Below are 14,483 nucleotides of genomic sequence, written 5' to 3'. Positions count from 1 at the left end.
CAATTAGGGATGAACAATAAATCCTGGCGCTGCCAGCGGCACCCACATCCCGAGAATGAATTTTTTTTAAAAAGTTGCCAATTTGCGCATAGCAAGCTCCCACAAAAAGCAATGTGATAATGATCAGATCATTTTTTTTTTTATTATAAGTAATTGGTTGAGATAAAAATATAGCCCAGGAGACTGGGGAGAACTCCTCTGCTCTTCTTTGAAATAGAGCAGTCTGAAATGGCAGACGAAGCCTTGGTTTAATCCAAAAGATAGTACCTCCAACAGTGCGGCACTCACTCACTGAGTGAGTCAGCCCAGATTTTGTGCTCAGGTTTCTAGAGTTGGACCTGAACCCACAGTGCCCTGACTCAGAGTGCATCAATTAAGCCACAGCTGGCATTGGAAGTGTTGCTGATAGAGGGAGAAACGTGTCTAATGGCTGCTCCTATAGGATCCAACAGTCTCACAAGGTTCAAGTTACGCCGATTCAGGCATTTCTACTTCCAACTTTCAAACCCCTGGCTAGAGACAAGTTGTTACATTAAAAGGAACTTTATTTTTTTCTTAACATATTTACAGCAGGTTTAAGTAGGATTAAGGTGTTTTTATAGAGGATAGAGGAGCCCCATTGTGCCAGCGTCTTGCTGTGTGCAGCCTGTGTTCAAGGGGGGATGCAGCATCTAGCAAAAGAAGCTTTTAGAAGTATCTTATAGGCTTCCGTGTAAATCACATGGCATAGAAAAGGAAGTGTCCTGAAATTACATCCAGTGAGGAGAATAAAAGAAAACTTCAATTCTCTCCCCTTCATCAACACCCAGGATTTTAAAAAAGTGACCTATATCATCCAAAAAAAAATTTAAAATGATTTTTTTTTTTAAATCAGCAGAGGCACTGGGTGAGCAATCAGACTCAGTAAATGACTGGTCTATACTTGATTAAATTACACTTCTAAACAGCTTAAATGTTGGGGGTGGGGGAGAAAATAATCAACAAGTTTTGGAAGTCAAGAGTCTTCTGCAGGCAAAAACAAAATTGATTATTTTTTTTTTTTTTAAAAAGGTCTATGGCCAAGAATTTTTAAAGAATGAATCAGAATGGAAGAGGAAATCAAGACAACTACAGGGGTGTAATATTCAAACAACCGCTTCACCTCAATTATACAAACAGTTATGCACATGCTACAGGAATTCAGTCACTTGTAAATACCAATCTGCACTGCATCTCTATTTCATAAATGTAGAGAGACTTTAAGTAACAAAGGGCAGTGCAATAGGGGCCACTGATCCCACAGGAAGAGCGAGCGAGCTGTACTGGGAGTCATGGGCTTGAAGCTTGTAATCATCAACACGAATGAATATCCAATGGAAGCTGGGACAAAAGTATTTTCCTCTCTGCTCCTCCTCCTGTACAGTAAACTGTAATGTCACATTGCACACCCCCTTCCCCCTCCCCAAAATATATTCTGGGTGGCCATTCAGAAATTTACTCTGCTCACAACTTTCAATGCATAACGAAGTACCCACAACTGCGACAGATAACAAAGTCCGTGCTTTACAAGATGCCCGTTGTTTTCACTTAGAAGCCCATGCTTCCAGGTCCCGCATTTCAGCATCTTCCTCTTCCTTCTTCTTGGCTGTAGAAAGTGAAAACAAAGAGCGAGATGAAAAGGAAGCTCATCCCCTTTAACACACGGCACCCTCACAATTCCAATCCTCACTGGCCTCCATTGCAACAAAAATTAAGCATGCAGGCAGATGGAGGGAAAACAACACAAATACATACTGACAGCAGGGTCAGTAGCTAAGGGACACAGATTAAAGGTCATTGGCAGAAGAGCCAGAGAAGAGATGCAGAGACTTATGATCTGGAATACACAGCCTGAAAAGCGTGGTGGAAGCAGATTCATTGGTAAATTTCAAAAGGAAAATTAGATAAATATTTGAATGGGAGAAAACTGCAGGGCTATGGGACAAGTGAGACCAACTGGATAGCTATTTCAAACAGGCATGATGGAACAAATGGTCGCCTTCTGTGCTTATAAGATTCAACTATCGACTGTACAGCAGAGACCCATGAAAATCAGGCTTAGATAATTTTGTACACACAGTCTATTCATCACAATGCGTAGAAACATCTCAGGCCAGTTATTAAATTTCTGTGACACTAGCTGACATGTGAAAAACAAGATTTATCTGATTTGCATTGAAATGAATCGATGTCCGGATTCACTGCAGTAGATTTGCTAACCTCAATACATGCAGAATCACAGAATCATTACAGTGCAGAAGGCGGCCATTCAGCCTATCGTGTCCACACCGGTTCTCTGAAACAGCAACTGTCTCAGTTCCATTCCCCTGCCTTCTCCCTGTAACCCTGCGCATTCTTCCTTTTCATATAACTGTCTAATTGCCTTTTGAATGCTTCAATTGAACCTGCCTCCACCACGTTCTCAGGCAGCGCATTCCAGACCTTAACCACTCGCTGCGTGAAAAAGCTTTTCCTCATGTCACTTTTGCTTCTCTTACCAAGCACTTTAAATCTCGTTCTAGATCCTGTCACAAGCGGGAACAGTTTCTCTCTATCTACCCTGTCCAGACCACTCATGATTTCGAATACCTCTATCAAATCACCTCTCACCTTCTCTTCTCTAAGGGAAACAGTCCTAACTTCTCCAATCCATCTTCATAACTGAAGTTCCTCATCCCTGGAACCATTCTCATGAATCTTTTCTGTACCCTCTCCAATGCCCTCACATCTTTCCTAAAGTGCAGCACCCAGAATTGGACGCAATACTCCAGCAGAGGCCGAACTAATTTCTTATACAAGTTCAACATAATCTCCTTGCTCTTGTACTCTATGTCTCTATTAATAAAGCCCAGGATACTGTATGCTTTATTAACCACTCTCTCAACCTGTCCTGCCACCTTCAATGACGTATGCACATAGACAAGCAGGTCCCTCTGCTCCTGCACCCCCTTTAGAATTGGCTGTTTGCTGACAACACAACCACTAGGTGGCGCTGTACTAGCACATACGCAAATGCAACTTCATCAACTGAAACGTCACTGTCTGTGACGTTCAGTCAGCTGCCAGGATTAAAGATGGCACTGCTCAATTTATCACAGAACTTCACCCATGGCAGCACACAATGGACATGTTTCATAATCGGAGAACATTGCGCTTTTAAAGTCTTATCAGAAGGACAGCACCTTTGACAGTGCTGCACACCCTCCGTAATTCTGTGACGTTTCATTGCCATCCCACTCTCCGGCCGCTCACTCTCCCCACCGCACCCGCCCCCCCCCCCCCCCATCCCACTCTCCGGCCGCTCGCTCCCTGCTTCCCCCACCCCATCTGAAGTCAGGCAAGTCCCCAGGGCCTGATGGCCTACATCCTAGGGTCTTAAAGGAAGTGGCAGCAGAGATAATGGAGCCATTGGTTATAATATTCCAAAATTCCCTGGATGCGGGAAAGGTTCCAGTGGATTGGAAAAATGCCAATATAACGCCCTTATTCAAAAAGAGAGGGAGGCAGAAAGTAGGAAACTACAGACCAGTTAGTTTAACATCTGTCGTTGGGAAATTGTTAGAATCCATTCTTAAGGATTAGGGCCTTGATCATCCTAACCCTCCCTTCACTTTTTCCGGTGAGGAGGAAGTGATGAAATTGGCAGCAGTAGGGCAAAGAAACACGGCTGAATTTGTAAGAGCCGATTTAAGAAAATTGAATTTTACCAATTTTCTTTGTGTCAGGACTAATTTCATCAAAAAGCCATGGTTTATGCTGGGATATCTCCTACCTGGCGTGGCTGGGAGGGAGGTGGAAGGAACGTTGGGAAGTGGCACATTCTCTGCTCCTCCAATTTCCAACAGGTTTTTGTCGAGCTCTTCTTGTTCCAGCTCTTCCAACTCAGCCATTAGCTCATCCTACAGAGAGGCACAACCAGCAGTTTAATCTCATCACAAAGCTGAAGATACCCAAAAACAAACATTTGTAGAAGGACTATTGCACCAAGCTCAGAAGCAGCTTGGTTTTCGACATTGCACTCTTAGGTTGGACACTGGGACAGGCAAATCCTCCTGTTTGTTCTACCATCAGCAGAAAAAGGAATTTCCTCTTTCCCACCCCCTGGTCCCAACAGCTTCAGGTACGGTCTGAGGTATGCATCGATCACGTGCCTGTGTCTTTCGCATTCATACAGGAGAAAGGAACTGAATGGGAATTGGGCGGAAAGTGAAGTTTAGGTCGAAGATCAGCCATCATCTTACTCAAGGGGCCTAATTGGCCGATTCTTGCTCATATTTCTTAAGTTTAAAAAAAAATCAGCAGGAATTACATGCAGTTTCTTACTTGACAATTTCCCTGAAGTTACTATTACCTGCACAACCCAGCCATTGCATTTTCAGAAAGACATCTTTTGTGGCAATATTGGCAACTGAATTGAATGGACAGGTACTAAAGCAAGGAATTGTACAATTATTCCATAAAACATCCCATCAAAGGAGATGGAAACTGGGCAAAAAGGGCATCAGACTGGATCTTGATGGAAAAACATGATGTGTTAACAGGGCACACTGTAGTTTCGGTTGTGAGTTCTGTTGGCTGTAGTTCCCAGAGACTCTGCTTAAATGGACTCTTCAAAAGAGTTGTGCAAACTGGCTAGCAAGTTCGGGGATTGAGATATATGTGGCGAGTTGCAAATTTTCAAAACTTGCTGGTCGATTTACATAATATAACAGGGAGGCGAAGGGTGAGGTGCTGTTTAAGAACTTGCTGGATTTCACATTAATTGCCCATTAAACTCACCACAGAAAGTTAAGCCTGATAATTAACAGCGCAAGTAAACTAACGTGCTAATTGTCAAGGAAATGCTCACTGGTCGAGAAACTGAACAATTTAAAATGTTCAATCTGCTTTCTGTAAATTGTTGAGATTTAAAAATGTCAAATTTTACATTTTTTTTACTTTTCCTTTCAGTTCCTCTTTTCTCTTCCTGTATCCAATTTGACTCTAATACACCATCTTTCTCTGCTATTCCTCTGTTTCTTTCTCAATCCTCAAATCTCAGGTTAAGGAGATAAGACTGTTGGCCCTGTCATTCACCAAGATCCCAGATGCCCCACTGCCCTCCCAGCACCAGCAGTGTACACTTACAGCAAGTTACGGCACAAAAATATTGAGCTGAAGAGTTCAGAAAAAGTCAAACTAATGAGGCCACGCCATGAGATTCCCTGCTCCAGCAAAATCTGGGCCAACATTTGACTTATTCAGCTTATCGCAGGGAACAGCAGCTCAATGGCAGCCACTCTAGAAGCTACTGTTTCCCACAAAAAACTTTTCATCCCTTCACAACAGCCTCCTTTAAAAGCACTTGGAAAACTGAGAGATAGTCTATAGGTTCAAATTAATCTCTTGAGCATGTTTGAATGCATACCTGCAACCCATAACCTCTTTGATACTGCTTCAGATTCTACATCACTTTGCTGTTTGAAGCAATCCTTACCTCATCGAAATCTTCACCAAACCCGACAGGTTTGGAAATTGTGTCAGAGATTTCCTGTGCCAACTCCTGCTGCTCTGTGATGTCTTGCATTAGTTCATCTACTTTGTCAATGTCCCTTAAATGCAAACAAAAACATATTGTGAACCCACTGTGTCATCTCGACTTTATACGGCACAACCCAAATATCTAACTTTTTCTTTCTTGCCTGTATAATGTCAGGAAGACTGGTCCTACCAGCTCACTAGACAGATTTTTACACAGCTAGTTATTATGAGCTAGAATGCGCTGCCTGAAAGGGCGGTGGGAGCAGATTCTATAGTAACTTTCAAAAGGAAATTGGATAAATACTTGAAGGGAAAATATTTGTAGGACAATGGGGAGTGGGACTAATCGAATAGCTATTTTGAAGAGCTGGCACAGGCGCAGTGGGCCGAATGACCCAGCAGCATCACCTCAATCACAGTATTGAACAACAACCAACTTTACAACTGAGGCACAAGTTAAAGGGTATGTGGAATTGCTGGGGGTGGGGAATAGAGTTACTTAGAAGCAAACTTTCAAATTGTGGGAGTGTTCAACCTTGGGGGATGATCTGCTTGTTGGGGTGCAACTGCTCATAGAGCAGGAGAGTCCAGGCACCGCCCTTGGTTTGTGTGAGTTAGTTGATGGTATTAAAAGTGCTGCAATTACTCTCAGCTGTTTGGGGAAAGGGGAAAAAAAGAGATCAGTTAAGAATTGCCACACCCGATGGCTGGAAAGTGTACACAGGTTATAGACATAGTATTTCTAGCAAAGAAACAAGTCATGTGATTGAACTAGTCAATGCTGGTGTTCATGCTTCACACAAACCTCCTCCCACCCTTCATCTTACTCCATCAACATATCCTTCTCTTCCTTTCCCCCTCATTTGCCTTCTGTCTGCATACATGCATTTCTGCAGGGCTCACATGATAGTGAAAGGATTGGTGACTGACTGAATTGTTCCCCTGCCTAGCACCGAAGGCACCAAGGCCCATTACTGATCCTCTGCCTGCTACTTTACAGTCCAGTGATTAACTGTTTCAGGACCACACTGGGCTATGCAATCTGATTAGAAAGTCACAGGCTCAATCTGTAGTCTCAGTTGATTTCAGCAGAAGGCAGTCAAACAGGCTGCTGCAATTAAGCCCCTGGGCAGGGGAAGAGATCTCTGCTCATCTCACCACCCAGTGACACTTGCTGCAAAACTGTCTGCTCAGATGACATCCGGCAAGGATGGGATAAGGTTTGGCTACAATACGACCCATGGTAAAATTACCTACTCAGTATCAAGGGGCTGCATGTGATGGAAGGTTGTCCAGGTGAAGTACTGTGAGGGTGTTGATGTGTGCAATGGTACCCCAGTGAGAGTCAGGCCCTTTCAGGGTGAAAAGAAGGAGGAAAAAAATATCTGCAGCAGTGGGTGATGGCCAACAAAACAGTAAATATTTATAACAGGACTTGAGGAACCTGCTTCCCAATCATGATCCCGATTCGTCAATGGAGCTGTAGCTCAAAGAAGAGGAAGAGCTGATTCCATTACTGTTCCACCTAGCAAACAATCCCGGATCCTGGAAGAACCCAGATAAGCCTAACCTACAGCAGTGCTGTAACGTGGCAAATCACTCAAATAGAAAGAACAGCAATAGCACTGAGCAGGAGGAGAATCCACGTAGGCAAAGGGCATGTGACCAGAATGGTACAGTCCATTTTCCATGTTACAAAAAAAGACAGAGACACTGCAGGAGGTGTATAAAAGCTTAACATGGTTAATACTGGAACTGAGGGGGTTATATCTAATAAGAAAGATTGAACAGGCTGGGGCTTTTTTCCTTGAGAAAAGGCTGAGAGATGATAGAGATGTTTTGATTATGAAAGCGTTTGATAGCGTAGACACAGAGAAGATGCTTCCACTTACAGGAGACCAGAACTAGGAGCCATAAGTATAAGATAGTCACTAATAAATTCAACAGAGGATTCAGGAGAAACTTCTTTAACTAGGGAGTGGTGAGAATGTGGAACTTGCAGCCACAGGGAGTAGTTGAGGCGAATAGCATAGATATATTTAGGGGGCAGCTAGTTAAGTACATGTGGGAGAAAGTAATAGAAGGATATGTTGATGGGGTTAGATGAAGGCTCATGTGGAGCATAACACCACATGGACCTGTTCGCCTGAAGGGCCGGTTTCTGTGCTACAAATTCTTTGCAGGCAACGGTACAAATGGGAACCTGGATAGGGAAAGTCTTTCACCCTCTTTTCACACCAACTTCCTCCACCCACAAGCTCTTGACTCCTTGCTGTTGTATAACTACAGGTGGTGATCACTTCCAGTGGCTCGTCCAAGTGACCATTATTCGTGTGAAAGTTTTAAGCGCAAGTATTTTTTTGGTCTGTAAGATGCAATTTCATATTGAGCGGTAAAAATTCCCAAAGGAACTTATCTGTTATTCTTGAAGAGCAATGAAAATTTCAAGTGACTGCCCAGAGTGTTATTTATTCAGTAAAAGCTCTACAGGAAGAATGTCAAAGACGGCAGCAAGGTACTTGCAGAAATGTACACGATAGGATAGCAACAGGCCATGCATTGCAGTCCTTACAAAACCAAACCATCCCAATGCTTGGAACAATGGCCCTGATTTTATGGCAGGAACAGTTAAAATAACAGGTGTCAGTTATTCCCATCGATCCTGCTTCCTTCCCATGTCTCCGTAGTAACCACTCTGAGCAGATGAGCAAGGCACCAGCAGGAAGTCAAAATTAAGAGTAACTCACTCAAAAACTGTTGGCAACTGGATTTGAAGTGACCAAACTTATTTTACATGGAAACGTTACAACCAGATGGGAAACTTTTGTTCTCAAAGAGGCAAAAGATTATGGCAATAAGCAGTGAAATGGTGATGTTGAACCCATAACACCATTAAGATCCTGATTTCTTACTCTAAATAATGGAAAGTAAGAAATCCAGCTGTCAGACTCAATTACCAGAGTCCAACAGGCAATTCTGATGGGACACAGTATGTTTTCTATGAATCGAATGTTGTATTTCCCCCCTCTCAATGGACGTGGGGGAGCTGGGAAGATGAGTGGGTTTAATACAGGTTAGGATAACAAAAGTGCTGATCTGCTTACATGTTCTCGTGAGCAGCTTTCAGGGCCTTGGCAGCGAAGCCCATGTTCTTGAGAACTTCAGTATTAGTGTTTGCATTTTCCAGCGCTTCTCTCTGGAATTCAATGGTAGACAGAGTGCCATCGATCTGTGCCAGCTGCTTTTCGTATCTCTTCTTGCGCTTTAGAGCTTGCAACGCAGCTATATAACGGAAGAAACACAAATGAGTAACTTTGACTTAGAAAAGTGTCACTAATTTCTCCAACAAATTTGACCAAGTAAAACTGACTCACTTTGGAAAATTATTAGGACAGGAGATCAAAATACCAGAAATTATAGTTAAAACTCCCGTAGTTCAGTCTTTATTTCCCAGCAATATTCAAGGTTTATTTCTGACTGAGGTTTAAAAAATAAAAAATTCAGTGGAAATGGTGGTTAAGTGGGGGGGGAGGGGGTTGAGGTGAAGGAGAGAATAAATGAACTATGCAGATAGAGGAAAGCTGTGTCCAGTATTCATCCTCAATGTAATTATGTGTAAAAAGTGAAAAGTATTAGACTCAAACTCCTTTAACAAATGGAAAAGATGACAAGGACAGACAATAAAGGCTTTTTAAGAGGCCAGAAGCATCATTTGTGGTTCCAATCTAGGTGAAATAAATGTAAAAATGAAATGTTAAATATAAAAATGGTGGAAAAATAGCAAAAGAGATCACGTGATGGAAAAAAATGGAGAATTGAAACAAGGCGTATGTGCAATAAGGTTTTTCCAAAAGGAGCTGATTTTAATTTGAAGGTCAGAACAGAAGTAGAGGAAACTCCCGAGTCTTATTGCCATGAATGGCGGGTATTTATCACCCACCCTTTTGGCTTGTATGGCCATTAAAGGCTGTGTTCGCCCTCACAGAAACTCTTGACCTGTCCCACGTTCTCTCGGGGTAGCAGCGCCGCCTCCTTTAACTGCACAGCCCCCGAAGAGTCTGGAGACTGCAGCAGCTCACTATAGATAAAAGTAGTGACTCTCCCACGTATCACTCTTCAAACTGAATAAAACACTGGTTAGGCCACAGCTGGAGTATTGCATACAGTTCTGGTCACCACATTACAGGAAGGACATAATTGTTCAGGAGAGTACAGAGGAGATTTACAAGAACGCTGCCAGGGCTAAGAGGGAAGATTGGGTAGGCTAGGGTTGTTTTCCTTAGAACAGAGGAGGCTGAGGGGTGATTTAATAGAGGTGTACAAAATTATGAGGGGCCTAGATAGAGCAGACAGGAAGGACTCGTTTCCCCTAGCGGAGAATCAATTTTAAGGGGGCACAGATTTAAGGTGATTGGTACAAGGATTAGAGGGGACATGAGGCAAAACTTTTACACCCAGACGGTGGTGGGTGTCTGGAATCCACTGCCCAGATTGGTGGTGGAGGCAGAAACCCTCAACTCATTTTAAAAGATACCTGGACCTGTACTCGAGGTGCTCTCACCTGCAAGGCTATGGACCAGGTGCTGGAAGGTGGGATTAGATTGGACAGCTAGTTTTTTCAGCCAGCACAGACACGTTGGGCTGAATGGCCTATTTCTGTGCCGTAACTTTTCTATGGTTCTAACTATTTTAAGATTATTGAATCATTCAGGTTGACGCAGTTAGCTTTTAATGTCGTACTTTAGAAGAAGGTGGATCAGAATTTTTCCCATTGTAGGATGATTATGGGAGAGGCAACAAATAATGCAATGGGCATCCAGGCTGGATGTGCTCTTGGTTCCTCTGATTCGGGAAGGGATGGAAGAACGGGAGGGTTCTGGATAAAAACAGGAGTAAGCAGAGGCATGGGAGTTGTTGCATCACAGGGCCTTAAGCACTGGGACAGCGGTTCTCAAACTATGCAGTCCACAGAGACTTTCCAGGGTTTGTAACTGAATGTGAACAGGACTCATTGCTGCGATGGTGTGAGTCGGCTGTGCGCTGTCGCCGGTATTTTGATTTCCTTCATCTGCTTGAGTGGCACAACTGAGAGCTCACATACCAGGGGGTTTGATGCCAGACACGGAGGAGGCCTAGTGCATGTGCACAGCAAGATACTGGTAAGCAATTGCCAGGCCAGCTCTGGGGCTGGGTAGCTCTGGAAACAGACAATTGAGCGGATTAGCAGGACCGCGGACTGACTGAGAATCCCAAGAGAGGAGAGGAGAGGCCCCAAAGATATCAGGAATGGATTATCAGGGTTGGGGCTAGTGGAAGGTAGGAAGGAGCTGCCACACAAGCCCCGTCCAGGGGCCTGGAATGCAGTTCAAGTCAAGGTTGATTCACAGAACAGCAGTTGGGCCCCGAGACTGAATCCAGACAAAACCATGGACCCAGTTACTGGTGGTGTCCCAATGACAGGTCACATACTAGGCAGTGTGTCAACAATATTCTAGCAGACAGGCTGGTAAACAGCAGAGGTAGAAGATAAAAACTTGAAACACTCAGCAGCTGTGCTAGGAGTAGGTGGTGGCGGCGGCGAAGAGTTACACCTGAAATGGTACCAGTTTTTCTAACAGAAGCCCCTGAGCCTAATCCCACTCCACAAAGAAAAGGGAGAAGCCGTGGGGTGAAGTCAGCAAGCATGTTGCTAACCTGTAGGGTCACCTTTCAGCTGAAAGGAAAATAGAAATATAGAAAATAGGAGTAGGCCATTTGGCCCTTCGAGCCTGCTCCGCCATTCATTACGATCATGGCTGATCATCCAACTCAGTAACCTGTTCCCGCTTTCGCCCCATACCCTTTGATCCCTTCAGACCCAAGAGCTACATCTAACTCCTTCTTGAAAACATACAATGTTTTGGCCTCAACTGCTTTCTGTGGTAGCGAATTCCACAGGCTCACCACTCTCTGGGAAAATAAAAGTTTCCACATCGCCAATCACTTCAATGTTCACTATAATTGGACACCCTGGCAAAATTTCATACAAGTCCTTTTAACAGGACACTGATGAACTTTACATTCATAAATGTAAATGTGCAAGGCATTTATAGTATTATAATTTAGAATGGAACAATGGGTGGATTCCATGATTACTAATCCATTTGAAAAATGGTCTTTCAACCAAAAAAAACTGTTAAGAATACTGCATTAGGAAACCACCATTCCGAAATGTTATTGCTACACTCAGACCGCATTTGATTAACTCAGTCTTTCTGCAATATTTTAATGTGGAGCGTTAACATGAGCACGTAAGCAATGGAATCCTCTGAAGTGTAGCTGTGGAGCCCATATCCAACTGTCACAACACAGCGATTTCCAGTAAACAGCATGGCTTATGAATACTAAAGTCAAAATTGCTATGGCAACACACCTGACTGAAGGCGTGGATTGCTAAAAGGAGCCTTTGATGTAAACACCACTAAACTGCCAGGTCCACAAGCAATCTAAACTTGCTGCTCAAAGTAAGCTTTATACATAAACACACACAGGCACCAAGGTGGAAAATTGCACCCAACGACTGCTCTGTTCTGTTATACATTCCAGCTTCAGCTAAACTTAGATTGTGATCCAACAGCCATTGACTTCCCTCTCCAATCCTGTTCACTGTTTTATACAAACTTTCTAAGGTCTTTGGCACAATTTTAATAGTTTTAATTAATTCACTGGATGTGGGCAGCATGGGCAAGGCCAGCATTTATTGCCTACCCCTATGCAACTGAGTGGCTTGCTCACATCTCAGAGGGCAGTTAGGAGTCAAAAATAGGCCAGACTTGTTAAGGACAGCAGATTTCCTTTCCTAAAGGACATTAGCGAACCAGGTAGGATTTTATGACAACCTGGTAGTTTCATGGTCACCATTACTGATGCTAACATTGTTTAAAATTCCAGATTTATTTAATTAACAATTTAAATTCCCCAGTTGCCATGGTGGGATCTGAACTGAAGTTTAGAGATTATTAGTCCAGACCTCTGGATTACTAGTCCAGTTACACAACCACTACACTCCAGTAACCCCAAGCATTTTCACACCCCATCATTGAGCTTATTTAATCTAACAGTGAAATTAAAATCCTTTTTATGCCTGTGATCCAGTCCATAGTCACAGAATGATACAGGTTAGAAGAAGCCCATATGACTGCTTGTGCCTATGCCACTCTTTAAGAGATCTAACTAGTTCCAATCCCCTGCCCTTTCCCCCATAGCCCTTAAAACTTCTCCCTTCAAGTATTCCAGTTCACCATCACCCTTTCAGGCAGTGCATTCCAGGTCACAACACCGCACTGTGTAAAAAAAAATCTCCATCTGCCCTCTTTTCATTTATCAATATCTTAAATTTGCATCCTCCGGTTGAAAGGAAAAGCTCATTTTGGAGTGGTGAGAAGTTAATTTAGGTTAGTTTAAAAACAGTTCAACTTTTCGTGGCAAGTAATTTTCAGATCCATTTTCTCGGCACTTCATGATGTTGGCACCCTATGAATTGGTTAGCTGTGCAATAGTTTATTTGTACAATTCATTCGCTTGGCAATGAGCAAACATTAGGCAACTATATAGTATCATATCAAATGCTATATTAAATCAGGCAAAGTTACCGTGGTACATATATATTTCCTCACTCCCCGAAAAATGTTTGCTTCCAAACTTCCGTTCATTTAAGGAAGCGGTTAGAAATATTTTGCAACAAGTTGACAGCATTTGCTACTTTAAAAGTTCTTTACATTAGCATAAAATCAGTTTTTAAAATAATTCACTCAGATTGGAAGCGTCTTAAGATGAACAAAATTAGCAACTTAATCCACGGCTCCCTCTCCACTTTCCAGTACCTCACCCACTACCACTCTCCCACCTCCCTATTGAGATCCTGATCATTTACCACTCTCCAAGGTCGGAGTGACTTCCTCACTGAAGCTACCTTCCCATTTTCCTAGCTCAATCTTTGCAGTGAGTAGCAACCTCCTCAGTAATTTTGGCTAACACCTAAATTCCCACGCCTCCTCTCCCCTGACCATTCCTAAACCCACTCTCCTCTTCTTAAGCAGTCCCTTGCTCCCACTCCGGGTTGATGGGTTCTGAGATGGTTGATGAATCCAATGAGTGATCTGCAGACTCTGCCTTGGGAGGGCAGGTGGTGCTTGAAGGGTCAGGTAGATGAGTAGTTTGGAGGTTTGTGCACTCCCTCCGACCCCTCAACTTCACCTCGAGGTGTATGATGCCTTCCCAAATGACTGAGCTTTCTCCATCTAGGACGGTCACGAGCCAGGGGCTCCCACGAGTTGATGGGTAATGTTTGATCTCTTCAGGGATGCTTTGAAGATATCTCAAGTGTTTCTGCTGTCCTCCTGGGAGTCTCCTGCCGTGACCAAGTTCTGTGTAGAACAGCAACTTCAGGATTCTGGTGTCAGGCATGCAAACAATATGTCCCACTCAGCGGAGCTGGTTTTGGGTGATTAGCATCCTGATGTTGGGGAGGTTGGCTTGGGAGAGGTCACTGCTGTTCAGCCGCCTTTCTTGCCGCTGTATTTGGAGGATCTTGCGGAGACTCCTCTGGTGATACTTCTCCAGTACTTTGAGGTGCCTGCTGTAGGTTGTCCAAGTCTCCAAAGCATAGAGAAGCACAGGGATCAGTGCTGCCCGGTAAACCATGATCATAGCCTCAGGTTTGAGAACCTGATCCTTAAATACTCTCTTCCTCAGTCAGCCAACGGCAGAGCTGGCACATTGGAGGCAATGAACCTCACTGTCCAAGTCTGTCTTTGCTGAGAGAAGGCTCCCAAGATATGGAAAATGGTTCACATTTCCAGGGTCCTTCCACTCTAGACTGTACATCAACTCTCTCACCAAGACCACAGTCAGCATCTTGACTTCACACTGTCCATGATCTTGTGCCTCTAGTCAACAAAGCAGTT

General features: G+C 43.5%; 1 protein-coding gene across 1 annotated transcript in view; it reads right to left on the bottom strand.

The window, feature by feature from the left end:
- Positions 1 to 411: 411 nt before the first annotated feature.
- The window catches only part of chmp4ba (charged multivesicular body protein 4Ba), a 49,261-nt gene continuing 35,189 nt past the window's right edge, over positions 412 to 14,483 (bottom strand). Inside the window, exons 2-5 of the mRNA XM_068048643.1 lie at positions 8,643 to 8,820; positions 5,495 to 5,609; positions 3,791 to 3,917; positions 412 to 1,624 (exon numbers count right to left, since the gene is read on the bottom strand). Of these exons, the coding sequence (XP_067904744.1) occupies positions 1,563 to 1,624; positions 3,791 to 3,917; positions 5,495 to 5,609; positions 8,643 to 8,820 (482 nt within the window). The 3' untranslated portion in view covers positions 412 to 1,562. The remainder of the gene's footprint in view (positions 1,625 to 3,790; positions 3,918 to 5,494; positions 5,610 to 8,642; positions 8,821 to 14,483) is intronic.

The sequence above is a fragment of the Heterodontus francisci genome, chromosome 16 (assembly GCF_036365525.1).
Source record: "Heterodontus francisci isolate sHetFra1 chromosome 16, sHetFra1.hap1, whole genome shotgun sequence".
NCBI lineage: Eukaryota > Metazoa > Chordata > Chondrichthyes > Heterodontiformes > Heterodontidae > Heterodontus > Heterodontus francisci.
Note: the sequence above shows the minus strand (reverse complement) of the source record. Positions and strands in the feature narration are given on the sequence as shown.